The following is a 22228-nucleotide window of genomic DNA, read 5'->3' on the forward strand; positions in this document are numbered from 1 at the left end:
GCGGGTTCTGGAGGAGCCTGGTCATAGGCAGAACTGCTGCCCTGTGTGGGACACAGCAGATGAACAGCCACTTCCACCTTTGTCTTTTGGTTTTCAGCCAGTCTGATTATGAATCTGGACACAGAGGTGTTGTGATGATCTGTGAACAGGCTGCAGCTTGAAATACTGTGTGAATCCTGGGAGAGGAGTTTCTGTGTAGGATTTAGAGAAGAATGTTATTTTAATTATTATTCTAATGCTTTATTTGCTTTTGGTTCTGACCTGGATTGGGTCTGGTTGTGTACAAAACTAAGTAAGGCAGTGGCCTCACTTGTTGTGACTGGCAAAACCTGTCTATTGGCTGTGTTTGTTGTGCCTTGTTCTGCTGCTACACACTCTGCTCTACTCAGTGCCGGGGTTGAGTACAGCACAGAGCAGGAGGGAAGGTTCCTGTAAGTTCTTCCAACCCTACAGACAAAATAATCCTGAAATTGTGGATTTTGCTGCTGTAGCTTGTCCTGTAGGGAAGAGTGGATGGTGCTTTATCTATGTAGGGGAGCAAAAACATTGTTTGGAACAGGGGATGCAGAAGTAGGAAGACTGGTTCTGTCTTTGAAAGTGAATTTGCTCTTGTCCTCGGGACAGCAGAGCTCATCCTGCAGTTCTGGCTGGAGTGATACTGCTGCTCTGCTCCCCAGCCCTGTGTGGGACGTGGTGAGCTTTATCCCAGGGTGAGCTGATTCCAGCTTTGAGTAATGCTGGAGTTTTGGAATAAGCTCGCCTTTGATCTTGTAGACAGAAGCCCACAACAGCTGTTCTGCAGTAGATAAGGACAGCCACTCTCCAGGCTGATGGGGTTTGGAGATTAGTCCTCAGGATGTTGCCCAGCAAAGGAGTGGGATCACCCTGATTGTGTGAGCACCTGCAGCTGGGACAATGGTGTTGGGGAAGGGACCTGTCTGCTGTGTACCAGGGCTCTAATGCACTAAGAGTGATGTAAATGGATAAGCTTATGCTTTGTCTCTCTGCTGTTTACCTACAACTTCTTGCACAGGGAGAAATGCTGTTCTTGCCTGTAAAACCTGGGGCTTGTGCGCTGAATCTGGAAGTTGCTGTAAAGATAGATTTGTTTGTTTGTTTTCCATGGCAATTTCTTGCATACAAACTCTCTTCTTAAAGTTTTTAGTAAAAAGGTCTTAAAATTTGCTATTCCAAATAGACTCACTAAAATGCCTCTTTGTGCATAACTTGACTTTAATGTTGCTTTGATCTTGCAAGAGAGGGCGGTGTGTCTGATGTAGCCCCTTGGCCTTTGTGTGTCACACCTTTCTTGACACTTGGAGATGCTGCGAGCTGACAGCTCAGTCCCTTGACAGCATTGCCAGCTCTCCCTGTGAGGAGCAACACTTGGATTTGGAGGCTGCCAGAAGTGTGGGTGAGACTGGAAATAACCTTTGCCTGTAGTCAAAGGTACTCAGGAGCAGTGGTGGACATGACTTCACTGTGCCCACTGCTCAGCATGAGTAACCAGTTCCAGGCATTTCCATGCCAGCCATTAATTTCCAGATGCAATGACTAGCACGGTATTTTCCATTTCCAGATCATGTTTGTACTGGCATGATTTAAAATACTTTGTAATTATAGTGGTTCCTATAGTTGAACTGCTAGAGCAATGCATGGTGCTTAGAAGTTTCTTCTTTAACTGGCAATTTCAGTAATGACAGTAATTCACATAATCTATCTTTGTGGCCATGTGGCTTTCAGAAATATAGGGCCTTTTTTTTTTTTTTCTTCTTCACAGATGTAGCCCAATCTCTATATATAGCTCTGTGGATATCTGGTATTCTAGATGTGTTAAAATAAACTCAGCTGAGGAATTCCAGTCCCACCGCCACAAACTCTGTGCTGTTGCTGCTGTTGTTAATGCAATTGAGTAAGTGGTGGAAGAAAATGGAGTGAGGAGGGGGATATGGCAGTTTCCTCTCAAAGATGAGGTGGCCTCAATGAGTACAACTTCAGGCAATGTAAGCAGTGGAGCTTCATTTTGGCTGACAACTCACAGCACAGTTTTGGCAGCCAAATGTGACAACATCCTACTGAACAGGGAAAATCCTTTAGTTTGGGAAGATGGCTGAATCCCAAAGCTGCTCTCGTTTGCTGGTTTAGTCTAGTACCAACAGAGACACTCCTAAACTACTTCTGGGAGAAACTGGTCAGACAGATCAGAGGCAGACATCTCCCCTCATGTGCAATTAGATGTGCTGCTTCCTTTGAGAAGAGGCCAAAGCAAATTGGAAGCAGCAATTAAGGTAGACACAGCAATGAGGACCTAAGTATAGGGCACGGCGTTTATCAGTTGTTGCCGCACAGAAGAGGTCTCTCCTTAATTTGACTGAAGCAGGAGGAGCTGTAGTTCAATGTCTCTGTGTATTGATTCTGTTATTTTTCCCAAAATATTCTCATATGTAGAGGAGAGTGGGAGGGACAGATGTTGATTAAATGTAAACTCTTCTGCAAATATGTGTGAGACCTTTGGCATGTTACTCATTCCTACACTGTCATCGGAAGAAGGGAATAGAGGTGGGAGGGTTTGCCATCCAATTAATCTGTGTATTTTCAGCTAGAGGCTGACAAAACTGGGGGATCTTGAGCCTAGAACAAGCCCTTGAGGTCACTACTGTCATACTGACAATAAATCACCCCAAATCACTTTTTTTTTAAGTTTTAAGGAGTAGGAGCAGTAAGTGCACTCTCTCTGATATTCTGTGACTATGTAGAACCTTGAAGATTTCAGGAAAGAGCTGGTGAACATGCAGCACGTCCCAGCCAGGATGTATTTGTGTCCATAGTGTATATGGGAAGCTGTGTGTTTCCTGTAAAGCAATAAAACCTCATTGAAATCTGGCTGGATTCAGGATCTCTGTGTAAATGGAGATTTGGAGATCAGTGGTTTTTTTCATGGTAACCTGTGCATAGGGGTTTTCTGCCACTTTGCAGAGATGTGAAAGCTAAAGCTGAATCAAATTAAATATTGTTGTCACCTGGCTCTAGAACTGGGGAGCCTCAAAAGATGCATCAAAGCCCAGGTGGCAGCAGGACCAGTGAGGGCTAAATTGCTTCTTTGCTTGGTACCTGTAGACATAGGCAAGGAAATGCTGTGGAAGGTGTTTTGGAGACATAACAAAAGGGATGTTGTGCATGCTCCACCTTTCTCCATAAGTGTGTAACTTAAGTCAGCAGAAATAATCAATGTGATCCATAGAAACCTGTTGTCTGGCAAGAGCACAGTATGCTTATTATTTTTTTTATCTCTTCACCCCTTCTCTGCTAATTTTTAGATGAAGCTACTGTTGGTTTTGAAGCCCTTTTCCAAGCCTAGGTAGGGGTTCAACTCCCCCATTCTTGGGGCAATAATCAAGTTACCTTGCTTTTCTTTATTGCATGTACACACATGATGTATTAGAACATGTAAACAAAAACATATATGTGGCTGCAAGGATGTCCAAAGCACAGCAGTGGTGAGGACTTGCCAAGGCAGGCTAAGAGCTGGGAAAATAGGGCAGTTCAGGAAGATGGCTTGAAATTAGTGCTGGAAAATAACCATCAGAAGGGTTGGAGCAAACTCATTTGCGAGTGTCCCTGGTCTTTACCATCAAGCATCCCTGACTTGATGAGTCCCTGGTCTTCTACCTCTGCTCACAAAGGGAAGGAGGACACTTGAGGGGACACCAGACTGTGTCTGACACACGGTCTGGAAATGAAGCAACAGCCACTCCAGTATCCTGCAGTGTCACAGAGACGTTTTTCTTTTCATTTTCTGAGAGGTGCTGCAGCAGAAAACCAGATCTGCCTCCTCAAAGACTGTCATTCCCATCTGGAGAACATAATATTTGACCTGTGGGCTTAATTTGCTGTCGGTCTCCCACAACTCCCAGGAAGGAGCCTCCATTCCTTTTAACTTGAGGCTGTTACCTCTTGTCCAAATAACAGGTTTCCCAAGGCTTGTTCTCGAACCAGACGAGAAACATGAAATAAACGAATGCAAAATACAATCTTCTTCCTTTTTGACTAACACCAACAAAAAACACTTTGAAGAGGGAATGCTTTGCAAGTGTTAATTAATAGGATTGTCATTGTGACTCCACATTGCCACTGCAGAGGAGTCAGGCTGCAAAGTGCAGTGAGTCACTGAGGACACACGTCTCTCTCTGGCTGTGATATTTTTTTTATTGAGCATCTTGTTCTCAGCTGCTACTAGAAGCAGAAAATCTCTCAAAGCTGTGAAGAGCTGATACAGTTTGTGTCTTGAATTATTTATGCTTTTCCAACTACTCCTGTGAAGAAATGCCTCCAGCAGCTCTTGTAGGGGGCCATTCCTGAATAAAGACTGAAAGGGTTGCAAGATTGTCACTGAGCAACAGAGGTAGTGGAGGCTGGGCTGGAGGACACCTCAACCTACAGCCTAGACTCCTTCCCCAAGCACACCAACCTCATGCAAGCACTTTCCTACCTTGTCTCATCCTTTTCTGCAGACCCAGTAAAAGAAATTGCAGGACCCAGGGACCCCCTGCCTCTACTAAGTGTAGTCTAAGCACACCCCCACTAGTCTGGACTATGAGGAGCTTTTGGTTTTTTTCCCTGCAAACCAAAAATACCAACTTCTTTTTTAAATATCTGGAAATAAACAGTTACATGATCCACTGAAATTCATAACAAAGGACAAATTGAATCCTTCATGCTGTGTAACAGCCATAAATAAAGGCTTTATGGCTGAGGAGTTGTAGGCAAAACTCCAGCAAAATTGGATTTATTCCCTTCCCACCCCCTGCACTATAAGTCTCTGGAAATGGGGGTTCCAAGGACTTTTCTGACACAACATTAACTGCAGCTTCTTAAACCAGACTCCCTGCCAGTATTTACAGTTCATGTTCTGTGCATGGTATGTGTGTATATAACTGCACCAGCTTTTACAGTTGATTTCTCAGTAGTCATGTGAAACCAAAACAACTCATGGGCTGAGCTGAACTTGGAATCACTTGTGCATTTCTCTGATTTCAAAAAGAAAAAAAAAATAAAGTCTTACCTTGGTGTTAGGAAAAAGATCTCTTGATTAAAGTTGCTCCAATGTGGCCCAGCCTCTCTGAGTGTCATAGTCCTACTCCCCAAAGCCACTGGCTGGGTCTCCAAGAGAACCCTGCAAGATGGATTTCAGAACCTGGTTGTACCATTCCAAAGCGAGTCGCTGCACACTCTCTTCTTGCTAACACCTGGCCCTGCTTCTACTTGCTATCTGCTCCAAAACTTAGCCCTGAGGTGTCATGAAATATGTCTTTGGAGTAATGAACCAAGTCCTAAAACTGCAGTCCAGCCAGGCCATTCCTTGTTAAGGAAGAACAACTCAATTCAGTGGATTTAAGAGCTAGATTCTAACCAGGAGCCAAATATAGATCAGTAGTGGCAGTAGGTCACTGTGGGAAATGTATAAAGAAATGGGAAGCAAAACTCACATGTCAGTTTTGGATCAGCTGATCACGTTGGTTTGTGCTCCTTTCTTGTGTGCTTAGTATGTAGTCAAATATAGAGCTAAGATGAGGAATTTATTACATCTATTCTCATTAGGAAGTTGCCCAAACATCTCTTTTTAAAGAGGCTGAGTAAGTGCTTCTGCCCAAGGCAGGCAGATATAGAGCCACCGACCGCTCTGCTGTTGTCTACAGCTTGTTACAGACGCTGAACAAAATGGCTTAAATTGTTGGGACCTGAGAAATGATATCTTTGAGCTCTGACCCTTCATAACCGAATCCAGACACTGAATGTCTCTGCTTCCACATATTTTATATGAAGCACCTGACACAGCAGCAACAAATAACATGGGAATAAATCCAGCTGCCTGCAACAGTTCGCCTTCATTAGCCAAGCCAAAGGTCACCTTGCTGGTGTCACCAGCAGTGTCTGGCCACTACCGGGGCCATTGCCCACTCTGGATCTTAGTGAAGAGATCATGTAAAGAAAGGGAAGGTGGGGAGCCAGGCTGAAGGGCTCCCAGGGCCTCTGTGGGGCTTTTTGCACCCCACGGTCACAGTGATATTCTAAACCTGTATGTGCTGCTTTGGAAATTTAGCACAACCCTGAAGCCCTGGGCTTGAGCCCCAGGTGCTGACATGCTAAAGCACAACAGATCCACTGAAGTCTTGGCATCTCCTCCTTTTTCTTAAGAGCTGCTTAAAATAAGCCCATTAGCCCAAAGTTATCAGCAGCACAGAGCTGCTAACTCAGGAGTCACTTCAGCTCCCAGGGAAGGGTAAGAGCATGTTTTTAATTACGGGCAAGCCCATGGACGTTGCAGTGGATAGAGGCACTTGATCCCTCCCAATTCCAGGCACAAATGCTCCATTCCCCAAATTACTGCTGACTGGCCTGGATTGGGTTTTATTGCAGACAAGCAAGCCAATTCTTTGAGGGTGAGGTTAATTCAAGCAGCCCCATGTAGAGCTTTATCCTGCAAGTGGTTAAATGCTTAACCATGTCTGCAAAAAGTAGTCAAGTGCAAAGCTGCCTTCCTAAGGGTTTGTGAGCCCCCTTTTCTCCCCTAGTTTCTCCAGTATTTTTCCATGGTGGAAAAAAAATGTAAAGGTGATGAACCTGACAATGGCTCGTCCTGTTTTCCTTTTAAATATAAAGCCAAACTCAAGCTGTTTAAGATTGTGCTGTCTTCATTTACAGAATTAATTCACACATCAAGATTCTATTAATTGGAGGAAACAGCAGATTTTTCCTAAAGTGGCAAACCTTACAATAAATAAATTTCAAAATATTAAAATTTAAAAGTGTGCTCCTGTTGCCTGGACAGGAGCAACAAACCCTTGGAAAACCCATGTGCACACTAGGAAACAAATCAGTGCATTAAACATGTTATCCAAAACTCCTGGGCTTTCTTAGATGCTGGTTAAGGAATACAAATTCCACAGCTTTAAGCAGGAAAAAGGAATAGATATTTTTATTTAAAACAGAGTAACTAAAAGTGGCCATAATAAACCATTTGTGTTGCTTTTGTACTTGGGTAATGAATGACTGTAGTATAAAGCGCTCCTAGTTTTTGCCTCGAGGTCTTGTCAATCATTACCTGATAAATAAAAACTTCAAACAGGCTCCTTTTAACTTAATTGGGCAAAATTTCTCTCTGAAGGAAAGGCTGAATACAGAGAATAATGTGTTTGTGGCAGCAATGGAAGTCAGCAAGCAGGGTATTTGGATGGAAGCATAGAGAAGATGCAAATTCTGAACTCAAAAGGGGAGTCTTTGGGGGTTTTTATCTGTTCCCATTGCAGGCAGAGCTGCAAGGACTGAATCCAGCAGCAAAGGAAATCCCCCAGCCCTTGGCCTTGCTGCTGAGCTGTGCTTGCCCGAGTTCTGCCCTCCCTCTCTGGTTTTAGGCGTTACAGCTGACACTTCCATAACAATCAGAAATCTTAAAATTACACTAAGCCTTATTTAAATCATTATTTTTTATTATACGACCATTGGCAGCAATGGAGGCAGTTCCCTGCGTGGGGACAAAAGGGTCCTATTGTCACTACTGGAACAGATCTGAAACAGCTCAATTAAGCAAACATAACATCCTCAAAGTCTGGCCTGAAAGGAAGTTAAAATAACTGATCTATAAAATGTTTTAAATGTGCTTTAAAATGTCATTACTCAGATAAATTTAGCTGTTTTGAAGCTCGTTCACTAGAGTTTTATGGCCCTGCCAGTTTATGGCAGCGCACGTATTGATGTCAAGAATTCCTCTTCCAGAACAGTAGATGAGGAGACAAAGCCACGGGAGTGCTGCAGACCAAGGGGAGGCTGCAGCCGGCTTGGGAACAGAGTTTTGGCTCCCAGGCTGGGAAAGCTGCTCCAAAGCACATCCAGCAAGTTGTGTGTATTTGTGGCAGAGCTGGAAACCAACTGATATTTCATGATATAAGGCTGGACGTGTTGAAGTTAGTGGTAAAGCTGCTGTTGGCTGCAAGACTGGCCCTGCAAAGCAGCATGATTGATTTCTTTTATTTTTCCTCCCCTTTCTGGCACTCCCCTTGACTTACACTGGATCTAAATGCAGAGAATTGGGACCATAATGAGAAATACCAGAGGATCCTTTTTCTAAAATTAGTCCAGGCCTACAGAAGCCGAGGAGGTATTGGTTTAGCTCAGTAAAGGTCTTTCCACTGATGCTTTGCTGGACTTCCAAGCAGTGCACAAAGCAAATTTATTTATGAATTTGTAATTGCTTGTGGAAGATGGCAAATTAACTCCAAAATGCTGATGATTTAATCTTCTGGTTCAGCAAATACATCTACATAAACTGGCACTACTCTGCTCGCAGCTCAAAGTAAACAAGAACCCCAAAATTGCTGTTATGCCCCGAAGATATAAAGTTTAGTTAATAAGAGGGATTTAGCCCGTTATTTTTTTCAGCTGCCTCCATAGCAATGCAGTGTGGTATCCACAGTAGGAAACCTCATGCCAGCAGCATCTCTGAAATATGCTAAAACAATCTAAATTAGAAAATGTCAGCTTCTTGGCTGATGTTTCTTTGGAGTTTCTTTCTTCCTTTCTTGTGCCTCTATAATTTTATTGGGATGACTAAATCTCTGAACTATGTTAGCAGTAAACAGAACTAATTTACCCCCTGCTTCTTTGAAACAGCTGCTGACAGCTGCACTATAATTCAATCATGGATCTTTGCAGTGCAGACTGCAAAACACATTCATATTTTTTGTATTCTTCCCTCCCTGTTGTATTTGGACCAAAGGAGTTGCACCAAATAGCAACATGTGCTGGGTTTGCCCGTACATAGAGATTGAGCTACATGAAAACAGAGGCTCAAGATGAAATACTGTCCAGCCAAAAAGGTTCTTTGAATATCAGGAGAATAACCACACAGATACACAATGTCGTCGGGATATCTTTTGTAAAGTTGCAATGATTTATTTTACTAGTTTGTACAAAAAGGCTTCTGACAACTGCTCTAAGAAAAGAACCAGAAATGTGTATGCATTTTTGCCAACTGTTAATAAATATCTTCTTAAATAAGGAAACAAATGTGTTTAGGAACTGAGAATCATCTTTCCTGGATGTGATTGAAAAGGAATTCAGAGATGGAAATAAATAATTCTTCTTCCGCCTGTGACAACTATTTACATAAAAATGTACAAACAGTGAAGCTGATGTTGAGCCTAGCAACAGAAATCTTGTTATTATGTGTAAAAACAACAACAAAAAAACCAAAACAGAAACAATCCCCACATAATATTTAATATATGAATCCTATACAGCAAGATACTGTGGTCCAAGTTAAAAATGCAATACACCAACACAGTGACCACCAACACTGAAACACCCAAAAGAAACAACTACTCCTTGACTACTAAATAGTGGAAGTTTAGGCATGATCAGCTTTTAACTTTCTAGGCAGCACCTTCACTTCCTTTAGGAGGTTTACAGAAGCACTGGTGTATGTACATATGCAATGTCAAAAGATGCTTCCCATCAATGTGATTTCAATTCCCCAGCCTAAATAAGTGATGCACTGAGGGCAGTTTTGGCTGTTTATCAGGACATGGTCATGTCTGCAGGCTCCAGGAGAGACGGTCTTTTGGCTTCAGCTGTTGTCCTGCCGTGGGGCTGCCTGTAACTCTTTGGCCAAGGTCTCACCTTGGGTAGTTTACAGGAGTCCTGCCAGTGGAACGTGCCTGATGCAGCCAGGTTGGTCCTGCAGAGGCTGGAGTTGCCCAGGTTGGATGCCAGGCACATCTGTCAACGTAGCAACTGCTCACCAAGGCCCCGCTCCAAAACCTACCGACGTCGTGGGGGGGACTTCCACGTTCCCATCAGCCTAACCCTGCTACTGAGAAAACTGCTGGGAAAACACCAATTGACTTAGATGAGATTAGAATTAGACTATCATAAACAAGTTTCCAATTTATTTCATAGACAGTAGGAGTTTTTTTAGTTCCTTTGCTTATTCTTTTTAAAGTGAGGCATCTGGTCTGGATTTGATCTGTGACTTTAAAGGGAGAAGAGCAGTGAGTGATGTCCCGAATGGGGTGGTTGTGTTCATTTATCTTCTTTCTCTAACTCTCCTCTAAGGCAAAATACGGAGCCAAGTTCCCACTGCAGCTACATTGCTGAGCAGAGACCCATGTCCAGGGATTTATTATGTCCTGGACCCATCTGTTGGAGGTTTAGGTTTTTGAAGTTTGGAGATTTAGAGCTGGGTGTGCTGTGGACCTGTTGTTTTATTGGGCAGAATTTTCTTTTTATCCTCATGGCAAAATTTATGCCAGTCCTCCTTTGGTAACCAGCACATGCCAAAGTGGGGAATTGGTTTGTGATTGGTTGCTGCAACTTTGTATTCTTCTTTGCAATAACTTTAATAGAGTTTTAATTACTTAAGTGTGATGTTTGTGTAACCTGTGACTTTTAAAGAAGGAAAAACAAGAGCCTTGAGGGGACATTTTCTTGCTTCTGGTTTCAGCTTTTTGGGGGCTCTTGAAAGGGATTTTTTTGGTGGTTTTTTTTTGAGGAGAAGCCAACAGAGCAGAGGGTTTATCAGAAGCACTGCCCCTGGGAAGGAAGGCTTCCCAGCTTGTTTCTAGTCTGTGTGGTACTGGGTGTATGCCCCAGCTTACAGCACCTTCTGCACTTGAGCCTTCATGTTCTCCAAAAAGTGCTGGAACTTGTTCCCCCAGTGAAGTCAATGGACATTTTCCAAACAGCAGTGAGATCTTTAGCTGGAGTACACAGCTCCATAACTGCTTAGGATACCCCAGCTAAAAGTTAGGTTAATCTCTGTTTCTCAGCATTTTGCTGCTTCGTGTTACAAATTTATAGCAAATTCAAATACTTTCTGGTTGCAAGAGGAAATTTCCTTCCCTGTTGATAGTAAAAGTATGCCCCAGAAGTCTTGCTCTTTGGAATTATTTCCTTCAGTTCTTTTGCTTGCCAATTAATTATTATTTTCTTAGCCTGGTCCGTGCTTTGAATTTGTGTAAATCCACATCCAGCTTTTGCTACTGTATTTTAAAACTGGAAGTTGCACGTAATTATCTTTGGTTTTGCTCGTGAAATTGAAGCAGAGGGATGGAAGTAATAATTCTCTAACAAAATACCTGTTCACTCCAGGTATATTTTGTTCAGTTATTTTATTGCAAACTGTGTTACAGGAACTACACACACTTATTAGTCACAGCACAGTCTCACTTCAGATAGATTATTACTGTTTAACTCACAATCAACACTGGTGAGTTTGCAATCTTCAGAAAGACTCATCTGCAAAAGTATGTATTGTAGGAGCCAATTTTGTAGGCAGATTAGGTTTTAAACAGTTTCTCTGGCTTGTTTCAGTTTACAAGCTCATTGTCTGCAATAAACTAAAACAAAATGTGTTCAAATGCCACTTTAGATCCAGAAACTGTTCCATTGTCTGATCTTTCAGAGGCCTGGTCCTAAAAACTGTTTGGGATTTTTTTTAAACCCATGGCTGGAGCGCTAAAATGTTCCCCTCCCCCACATAGCCATACAAACCCACTCTTTACAAATAACTTTTTTCTTCCTTCTTTTTCTTTCCTACAAGTCTAATGACAGCCACATGCCCGTACCACCATGTTCCTGTATTTTTTTAAGATAACATTGGAGCTGTCATCAAAGTAGAGCACTGAGATGGCATTGAGTTGTGTAGGAGCACAGCAGGGTTTCGGCACAGTCTCTGGGTTTATAAAGTGAACCTGGGGAATGAAAGCAGAGGCATGTTAGGATTTACTTCTCCCCTCTCCTCCCCCAAGTTTTTCTTTCCCAGAAAACCTTCTGTCTGTCCCACCCCCTCACTCGGACATGTTTGGAACACCTGGCTTTGTGTACAAACATCTTGAGATGTCCCCTGCGTGTGCGGGGGCTGACGCACGCGCCCAAGGCTGATCTAGTTGGAAATCTTTCAGTGAGGCAGGTTTTCATTAGAAAACTCCCATTTGTCAGAGCAGTCAGTGTGTTCTGCAGTGGGTACCAGTCACGATAAACTCTGTGGGATGTGTGGGTGAGGTTTTGTTAAAAATCCTTTCAGCCCTGGACAGGGGACCCTGTCCCCGTGCCCAGCAGCACCAAGACCCAGTGGGGGCCAAGGGATCCAGGTCCCCTGTGCTCCAAGATGTGGGACCTCCAAGGTGAAGGGGGTAAAAGGCAAATAAAGACAATCTACCAGGAGAAAAACATGTAGATATTTCATCCCTTGGAAACAGTTGCTTCTAGTTTCCCTAAAATTTTTTGCAATGTTGTCTTTAGATATGCACAGGACATGGGATATCGATGAGAAGGTACAGTGAGCCTCTTTGTGCCCTGCAGATGTGTGCAGGAGTCCTGGAGCCCAGCTGGGTAGGGGAAGGTGTCCAGGCAGGCAAGTCAGCTGGGGGTGCAGTGGCTTTGGTGACACAGCTGGGCTGGGTAGCCCCAGCCAACAGTCTCCCCAAACACAGGTGCTGTGTCACGAGCTCAGGGCTCCCATCTGGACAACTTTGCGCAACTTCATAAAGTAAATACACAGCCCAGCTGCTCTGTGCATGTAACTTTGGGATTCACTGACCCCTTCTTTAGTCTGCCCCCAAATCCACATTCAGTGGATCCTTACAGAGCTCTTCCAAGGGATGCTGATAGTGGGTCTCACACCTTGCTCTTTCATTTGCATGCAGTGGGACTAAACCCCCATCATGATGTCTATCATAGGGCCCTTTCAAAGTAGAGAGAGCATGTCAATGCTTGCAGCAAAGACAGGGTAATTTTTAGCCAACTATTAATTCAGGCCACTTGGCCAGACATGTTGAGCAGATTCTGCAGGCATCGTATGAGCTAACGTAGACCTTCCTTCTTAGGTCTTAGAGCCTCTTTTGTGTACAAACTTCTTTCTGAGCAGCACCTATCAGATATAACCCTGTACCAGGAGCTACAGTGCACCTACCAGTGTCTGTACAATGGCATGGTTTGTAGCATTCATGTATGAGTTCAACGGGAAAGCACATTCTCCTTCACAGTAATAGGCAGCGTAGCCCTCCGGAGCGATGATCCAGTCCTTGAGTAAATTGAAGCCATTAGATTGTGGAGAAAGACAGAAATACTGTGCAGTGAAACAAAAAGCCAACCAGCACATAAACCTATCCATTCATACATCCATGTACAGTTGCAGTGGCCTGCAAAATAAATATCTGGCACACTGGCTTTTTTAATGCTCTCATAGCCCTCTAAAGCAGCTGATTTTCCTGGAGGGACACGTTCTACTTTGCAAATGTGCCCATATTGTAGCTGAACATCTGGGTTTAGTTGTTTATCCATTCAGCAGTGTCCTCCTGGCTGTCCACAAGGATCACTTCACCCAGCACTACAACACAGATACAAGCTTTCAGAAAGGAATATGTGTTTAACTAGGTCTAAAAGAACAGGTAGCTGAAAAAAGAGAGCCTTCAGCAATGCCAGGGCCACAGTTCCTCAGAAAGACCTAAGGGTGTTGAGTTTCCAGCCAACCTCATGCTAAATATTTGTATACACAACTTAGCAGAAGCACTGAAGCGTGCTAAAGGCAATATACAATTTTTTCGCCCTGAAAATTATAAAAAAAATCCAGTTATTGGCTCGATCTCACTACTCAGCTGGATAAGTGATGTGCAAAGGCACCCCAGTGACACACAGCCCTTACCTGCCACCCCAGGTCCCTGAAGCTGACGTAGAGCTCGTGCTTCTTGCAGGCCTGTCTCTGGTCACTGCTGCTGTTCTCTGCATGGGGAGAATGGGTGGCCATGAGCTTGGGCTGCCCCAGCACCCACAGCCCCCAGCAGGGAGTGAGGCATTGCTGCTCATCTCTTGCACATGGGGCGCCTTTTTAACCATTTCAATTTTAGTCATAAAATAATGGCAGCATTTAACACGTATGAAATGCCCTTCTGGCTTCTTGTGCAAAGCCAGAAAAGGTCTGGGAAAATAGCTATTTTCTTTTTCCTTTTTATTTTTTCCCCCTGACCTCCTAGTAGCAACACACAGATCTCTCTGATTATAGTCTACGACATAGAAGGACAACCTATGAAAAGAGTGATAGGGAAAGGCACCCTTTACTTATTTTCTAAATTCCTGTCTTTGAATCACTGCTGATAGGTCTAAAAAAGCAACATGGGATATTAAAGTAGTGTAGAATCTGCTTTTCTGTCCAGTGCAGCTGGATCCAGACTACAGACTCCTTGCAATGGCTGATAATGATGAACCAATGAATAAAATCTCAATCATGGAACTGAACAACCATAACTCTTCATGCAGTTTTGAAACCGTGTGCCCATCCTGGACATGTAGCCTGAGCTGGAGATCCAAGCAGAAGTACCACAAAGAATGGCTTGAGCAGAGTTTTTTCATGGAAAGGCTTGTCAGGCGTTGGAACAGGATGCCCAGGAATGTGGTGGAGTCACCACCCCTGGAGGAATTTGGCACTTAGTGCCGTGGTCTAGTTGTGAGGTGGTGATTGCTCAAAGGTTGGACTCGATGATCTTGGAGGTCCTTTCCAGCCTTAATGATTCTGTGATTCTATAAAAATATGACTTCAACTCTTGTTGTTGGAAGCTGTGTTTTCCTTTTTCTCCTGCCTCCCACAAGCTCTCCTTCCATTCAGTGAGGCTCTCACAGAAACAGAGCTGGAATTTGCTGCTGCCTCTGCAGAGTGAGCCCTGTGCTGTGGCTCCTGCTGGGACCGTCACCAAGGGCCTGTTACTCTGAGGTATCACATAATTAAGCCACATTTCTATTTCAAATGCCTGATGGAGTTTTCTTCCATATTAGGAAGCAGAGCTCCCCCCAGAATAGCTGTGGTTATCCTAAGAAAGAATAGGTTTTCCTCTTCCATGCAAGACTTTTGGGACTACTACACTCTTTTGGGGCTAAACTTAAAATCATAAACTCTGAATATGGACAGCCTTTGGATTCAGACCCTCTGAAATATTGTTTTCATGACTTACTCATTTCTTTAATGTAATTATCTTCTATTTCAAAATGAGAATTTATTTCATGTGGGAGCAACAGAGTTCTTCTGGTTAGGTGGGTTTTTTTTTCATTTGGATTAAGAAATCCCACAGTTTAACGTTGCACCAACGAAACATTCTTTTTCTAACTTTTTTGAAATAATCCCTAATCCCACGTAGTTTCAAACCAACAACTGAACACTAGTGGTGGACCAAAGGGGCAACAAGCAGATGTCGTGGGAGAAACTGTTCCCACGTTATCCCAAACCCAGAAACACGGACCCAGCAACCCCCAGCGTACCTGCAATGTTTGACACCCGGAAAGCTTCCTGGTTCTTTGGCGTTTTGGATCGATTCTGGCTCCTCTGCTTCCCTCCCGTGGAGCGAATACTGCGGAGATGGACCTCGGTGGCTTTGAAGAAGGCGACAGTGAAGGGCTGCTTGTTCTGAGGGCCGTGCCTTCCGATGAGACCCGCCAGCTTGGGGTTGATGCTTTGCCCTTGAAGCAGAACAGACTGATAAGAGGGGCTGCAGCAGCTTTTCCAGCACGGTCAGGATAACAAGGAGGAGAGCTGCTGGCTGCTAAGGGTGATTCCTGTAGGCATCGATCCACCAAGGACCTGGACTTAAATGGCAAAGCTGCTTCTGACAAGAGCAGCTCTGCACAGCTAAACTTCATTTTATATCTGTGTGTAAAAGTTACATAAAATAGCCCTATATATAATTATTTTACCCTAAATCCGCTTAGCATTAACTTTTCCTGCATTCTTTAGAGGGGTTTCTTTAAGTTCACCAACCTATAATTTGAAGTGATCCTATAAAAGGAACCATAAAACTCAGCCCATAGGAACACTAAATTCCCACTGGAAGGTTATTAACTTAAAATAAAAATGCCTTGTATGGAATGCTGACAGAGTTCCAGATATACCTTAGTTGAAAAAAATCAAATGTTTAGAGACATTTTGCTTATTGCTGCATCTTGGCACTACCATATCTGATTGCTTTGTTGCAAAACTGCTGGTTACCATCCACGTGTCCTTCATCTTGGGCTTTAAAATAATTTGATTTTTGGTAAAAGACAATTAGGTGGTTTCTCTGTAGAATTAATTATTTACAAAAAAGGCAAGGAGGTGGTGGCAGTGGGAAATTTAATATTTCCCCCTGTTGCCTCCAAAGGATGTCTGGGTGCTGCTGTGAAATGCAGGAATGATATCCAGGATTATTCTGTTCCAAGCTACTGAGTGCTGCTGCTAAATCCAAGTTATGTTAATGGCTTTTGTGATCCTTTGCTGAGGACAGAGCTGGGCCTTGTCAGCCACAAATCAAATGTGCCAAAGGACAGCTGGCACTTTCCTGGAGAAGCCCTGCAAGGCAGCCTGGCTGGAGAGAGCAGGAAATGGGCTCTCAGTCCACTGACAGAAATATCCTTACTCTACTAGTTTCTGACTAATGTGTGAAAAGAAGTTGGTAACCTAAAATATTTCTTGGTGATATTCTATAGCTGCTCTTTTTAAGATGAGTAAAGTAAATGTCAAGGCTTATAAGTTATTGTCTTTATGGCACTGTTTTTGTTTTTCCTCTTGGATCTGTCCAAAAGATTGGTAAATATGACAGACCCAGAAAAGGGGGCTCTAGTCAAAGCTCAAGGCCAAGAATGGACCAGCCTTGACTGCAGCCTATTTTATGTTTTTCTAAAACCATGAGGAAGTTCCAAGATCAGTAGATGGGATTTGTGAAGAGGGCTGGATCAAGAGGTGTTTAACAGGACCCTGGCAGCAGGAAAACTGCCTGGCATGGCCAGGCCTCACAAGTAAGATATGGCAAAACTAATCTGAGGGCAGGGCAGCAGGAGAGCTTCGGTGAAAAGAGCAAATACAGAAACTCCTGGCCGTAGAATTATATGTGGACACTCATCAGCAACTCCTTCACCTTCTGCTTAAGCTTCTTTCTGGAAACTTGTCCAAATAGTTTTCATTTTAAACATTTGTGGCTGAGCCCACAAAGTGCTTAAGCAAGCAGCCAATGTTAAATATATAAGTAGTTCCACTTGTGCTCAGGCTTTGCCAGATCTGAGCCTTATTTCCTGAAAACAAGCTCACCTGCAGGCATTAGAGCTCACTGAATGCTGCCCCTTCAAATGAGCCTTTCTGCTTCCCAAAGCTGTTTAAACTAGCCCACAGCTGTGGCTTTTCCAGTGTAAATTATTTTACCTTTCCCATCTCTCTGAATAGAGCAGCAGTATGCATGAGGGGACCCAGCTTCATCCTGATGTTTAATGGATTTGCACTAGAGCAGCAATAAGTGTCATTTGACCAGTAAAATACCAGTGTAACACCAAAACATCACATTCAAGGCCAGTATGGTGGCAGTGTTGCCTTAGGGGGGAAAAAAGGTAATGCTCTGTTTGTGAAGTAGTATATTTCTTTTTAATTGAGTTGGGGAAAATGCTCTTTCTGCCTTTCCTACCCACCCAGAAAGCAAGGTTAAACACAAGGACATGTGTGTAATCACCATTAGACAATGAAAAACTTGTCCCACAAAAGCAGTAGCTGTGCTCATGAACCAGAGGGCACAGCTTCATCTGCTCTTCTGAAGGTGATTTTTTAATACTGTCAAAAATGGGATCCTAAGTACCAAACCAAGTAAACCCAATCCATGTGCTGCTGCTGAGAGGCGCCCTGTGGGTGCTGGGCTGAAGGCTACTGAGTCACTCAAGCATTTCTTCTGCTGTAGCTGTTCCCTGGTCTCAGGAATAAACAAAACCTCTTTGATTCTACCCTTATTATACACGTTGATAGACTTATTTGGCAAGATTATAAAGAAATACAAAGATCAGTTAAATTTGCTTATTTTGTATCAGTTCATCTGGACAGTGCTTGTGATGTCAGATTTTTTTTAAAATAACTGTATTTGCTTCGTGATTACAGAACTCTATCTGTAACAACAGATACAAAGAAAAGTTGGGTTTGGTTGTGTTTTGTTTTTCTAATTCACTTAAAGCCTTGGGGATTGCCCAAGCATATAGTGTTGCATCAAAATCCTGCTGTGTTTGCAGCATATGATTTTCGTATGAAGTCCAGGTGTTAAAAGCAGCTTTTTTGTTAGTGCACACAATTGGTCTAAATCCAAAATGAAACTTGGGGAGCAAGGAAGGACATGTCCTTGCCATTCAAAATAGAAAGAAAAATTCATGTGTATGGAGGAGAAATGTGAGTGCAAAGGTGCGCTGCCAAGGAAATTAGTTACAGAAGACAAGCAGACAATCGGGTCCTGTATCTCTGTATTTACTTACTAAACACTGCAGTTGGATTTTCTAATTTTTAATGACAGGCTGATTAAAGTATTTTGTTAATCTGTTTGGAGAAAGCAGCAAGTTACTTTGCAAAGTGTTTGAAAAGGGGTTAAACTTGGCTGTCATTTTGCTTTACTGTTCTAACTTTAAGAGTTAAGATTAACTCGTATATCAGGTTGAATTTGACTCTTTATACAAAGATGTCTTTAGGGTGGGGACCACTAACTTCCATGGTGTGAGGCTCCTTCTTTGTGTTTGGGTTTCTGCGTTCACCGATCACTCAGAAAGGGCAGGTTAGAACAAACCCTGTGCACTTCTCTGTGCAGGTCTCACACGAGTTAAATCACCCTGTCATGTAAATGACTCTCTGCAGGTTGCCTGTTTCAAAACTACTTTGCACAGTCTTTATGCAAAATGCTACTTACTGGAAACATGCAGAGTGTTGCATAAAAGCCAAGAGCAAGTGATATCATAGACACAGTTAGCGGAGAATGAAATTATGTCCTTAGATAACTACATCTGGAGTATTTATAATTTTGAGCTGGTTTTTGCTCAACCATTCCTGTGGGGCAGCCAGGCAGTTCCAGGTGGTCCCAGGTCCTGGGAACCCCCAAGAAGATCCAGGATACTTTGGTTTCCTTGCACAAGTCTCCAAGTGAGCATGAGGGATCTTAATGTTAAGACAAAGTAGCGTGACTTTTTAGTTAAGACCTGATTAGGAAAACTCCCCAGCTGATTCTAAACACATCCTTTCTGGAGATGTTTCAGAGCCAGGTCTTCCAACTCATTCCCAAACCTCAAGATTTGTACCATACACTGCAGACCTTGGAATCCAGACCATGCATGACTTTACCAGTAAGTTCTGCTGCCACAAAGGAAATTAAAATGGTTCCTAGCTGTCTTCTGAATTTGAAAGGCCTTCTGTGCCAACTGACAGCAGCCTTCTACATCACTCAGTTGTGTCTTCTTGCACATAGCAAAATTTATTCCTCTCTCCTTGACTGGATTGCACTACCTGCAAATTAGCCAAGCAGCATATTCTTACCTTGATGGGGATGTGTACACAGCTAATACTGGAATTACTGCAGGCAGGTCACCAATCTGTTACAGCATCTGAGTACATCCTTAACCTCAAATATGTCTAGGGGCTATTTTTATAATACTACTATTATTTCCACCTTAGGCAAATTCAGGAAAAACATGCTTAAGAAATCCTGTTCAGAGGAAAGAGTGATGAATGCTTAGGGCTTCCCCTGGCTGGGACTCAGGTACCTGAGACAGAGGCTCACTGATTGCAGTTGGTGTCTGATGTCTGACACTCACCATCAGTGCCTTCCACGGAGAGCTGTAGGCCAAGGTTGTGTTGGGGATTCACCACCCAGTGATTGCTGGTTGCAGTAATGTCAAACACCAGCCACCCTTCCTCTGCAGCCCAGATCGTTCGAGAGTCGAGCAGGAACAAATCTGAATCCCTGAAAAAAAAGAAGCATAATTCCCATTTACCCAGGCTTTCCACTGGAGTCTCTTTAGGCAGTGTCCTGGGTCAGCCTTTCAGTGATATCTTCCCCTCAGATGAAGCTTCTCTTCTCTTCTCTTCAAAAAAGGGAGAATGGCTTGAAGCAGATTTGAGGTGGTTTTGGGTTACTTTGCTGTTACAGTTACCCTTAGAGCTCCTGATGCAGCTTCAGAAAAAAGGCTTGCCAGGCACAGATCTGCAAAATTACTGTTTGCATATGTAAACCAGGTAATTGGGCAGACAATGCTGCTCATTAGCCTTTCCACACATAATTTCCTGACTTTTATGCATAATTGTAGCACTGGTGCAAGCCAGCTGGAACACTGGTGTGCATATATTAACATAGGTAATGGTTTTTTAAATTTGTTTGTCTGAGGTTACAGATAACTGATTGAGACTCTGCTGCACTGCTGTGGGTCACAACTTTCTTTCAATTCATGGCTTGTTTTTTTTAAAGATCACTGTTCAGTTACTCCAGGTAAAGAATTAATACCAGAAAATGAGAAAGATCTGCAGTAGAGAGGATTCTGTGCATTTGAAGGGTGAAATCAATCTGGATTTACAAAATGTTTCCTGGTAAATTTTTGAAAAATAAGAACTAGAAGAAGACAGGTTCTGTAAGGGAAAGAATGTGTTATCAGAAATCAAGAAAGAGATAAAACTTGGATGAAAAAAATGGATAGTGGTGCAGTTCCTTCATAAAAAAGACTTTACAAGAAGAACAAAGGCACACGGTGGAAGTGTCTAGACAAGCCCTGTAAGAGCTGCTTTTGTACCTACGGTGCAAAAACATGGTAACTTGTTAAAGTGTAATTATATCCTTTTGAATGAAGAACTATCTTTGGAAAACCCTTTAATCATGTCCTCAAAGCTTAAAGAAAGCCTTATGAATTTTGTCACTACGGATTTGTCAGTGCAAATATATATATTTAGCTTAGTTTACACAGTGCCTCTTCTTTACATGGAATATCAAGTGATCAGAAATGAATCTGAGAAGTATTTGAGGCATAGCTTTTAGTGATTCTTTTCCCTGTGAGATACCAAGAAATTAGAGGCTTTTGTCCCACACAAAACAGAAATGGAGGGGGGTTTGTAATGCTTTTACTGTCTAGCTTTGCTTTCAACCTTTGTGAGCCAGAGAATATGAGAGATGATGCATTTCATCCGTGAGCTAATGGGTGTCACTGCCTCTGATTCTGTGATGGCTTAAATGAAGTTAAATTTCTGAAATGGGTTCCTGCAGAGCACCTGAGCATATGGCCTGTGGTGTGTAAGAGGAGGACTCTGAGTTTCCTCCCTAAAGCAGGATCCCTTTGGATACCACACGGCTGAATGTGCAGATCCAGCCAGTGCTGCTCAGGGTGCAATTAGTGCTTTCTTTTAAGCAAAGTTTTGGGTTGTGGGAGAAGCCCTTCATCAGAATTGAACTTGCTGCAACACTTCCTTGCTACCGAAAGGGGATCCTGTGGGGAGTGTTTGGGCAGCCCAGGTGGATGGCTCAGGAAGGGGCTGTGGTGCAGTGATGGAGAGGCTCAATGCAGCTGCTCTTCAGAGCTCAATCAGCTTTACTGGGTGCCCTTAGGAAAACTGAAGTTAAATAATACTGATAACCCCCTCTCTCCATAGACACATTAGTTACAGGAGTGCAAGATGCTTGAACTCCAACGGGGTGACAAACTTCCTGGGGTTTCATCCCCACCCAGGAGCAATGGCCCTGTTCCCACAGCGCATGACACAGCAGTGTGGACATCTCCCACCCTTCCCTGTTTACAACACACTGAACAACACACATCCCAGAGGAGCCAGGGATGAGGGAGTAGTATGGATTGGCCCGTTCCAATGGCTGAGGCCAAGTTTCCAGAAGTAAAGAGTTTTTATATTCACGTACTGCACTATTTAAGCATGGCCCCCAAATGGAAGTCATGATTCACACAAGGTTTGGTTCATAGGGACTTGGCTTGCTTGGTTTTCCCCCTTGTAGTCTGCAGGTTGATGATACTAGCAATAATGATAGTTTTTTTGTTTTTAGCTACTGCTCAACTGCAGTATTATTACTCAGAAAACCCAGCCTTTAAGCTTCCCATGCTGACATGATGCAATCGGGGTAACCAGACAACATGAGGCATCAAGTACCAGGGTGAGTCAGTCTGGGAAATTGTATAATGCATTTGTTTTCCTGTAGTTACAGCAATGTGCAAACAATAGGCCTGGAGGGGAAGCCTGAAGTGAGAGAGATCAAAGGGACCCACTAAAGGGAAGTGTCCTTCCCACACACACACTTGGAACATTTGGACCCCAAAAAAGCCCCAGGTCAGATGCTCTTTGGAAAAGTTCAAGCACTCCTGGATTAGCACTTTCCACTCTGGCCCACCAGCAGTGGCCAGGGATGGGACGCAAAACCTGACTGGTGTTGCAAGC

The 22228-nt window shown here is 43.3% G+C and overlaps 1 protein-coding gene across 1 annotated transcript in view; it reads right to left on the reverse strand.

Annotated features, from left to right (window-relative positions):
• Positions 1–11150: 11150 nt before the first annotated feature.
• BMP7 (bone morphogenetic protein 7) overlaps positions 11151–22228 on the reverse strand; it is a 44000-nt gene continuing 32922 nt past the window's right edge. The window contains exons 3-7 of the mRNA XM_051803440.1: positions 19618–19766; positions 15304–15501; positions 13700–13776; positions 12968–13078; positions 11151–11747 (exon numbers count right to left, since the gene is read on the reverse strand). Coding sequence (XP_051659400.1) covers positions 11598–11747; positions 12968–13078; positions 13700–13776; positions 15304–15501; positions 19618–19766 — 685 coding nt within the window. The 3' untranslated portion in view covers positions 11151–11597. The remainder of the gene's footprint in view (positions 11748–12967; positions 13079–13699; positions 13777–15303; positions 15502–19617; positions 19767–22228) is intronic.

This window comes from Manacus candei, unplaced genomic scaffold, assembly GCF_025592945.1.
Source record: "Manacus candei isolate 608988 ecotype Guabito, Panama unplaced genomic scaffold, ASM2559294v1 h1tg000057l, whole genome shotgun sequence".
NCBI lineage: Eukaryota > Metazoa > Chordata > Aves > Passeriformes > Pipridae > Manacus > Manacus candei.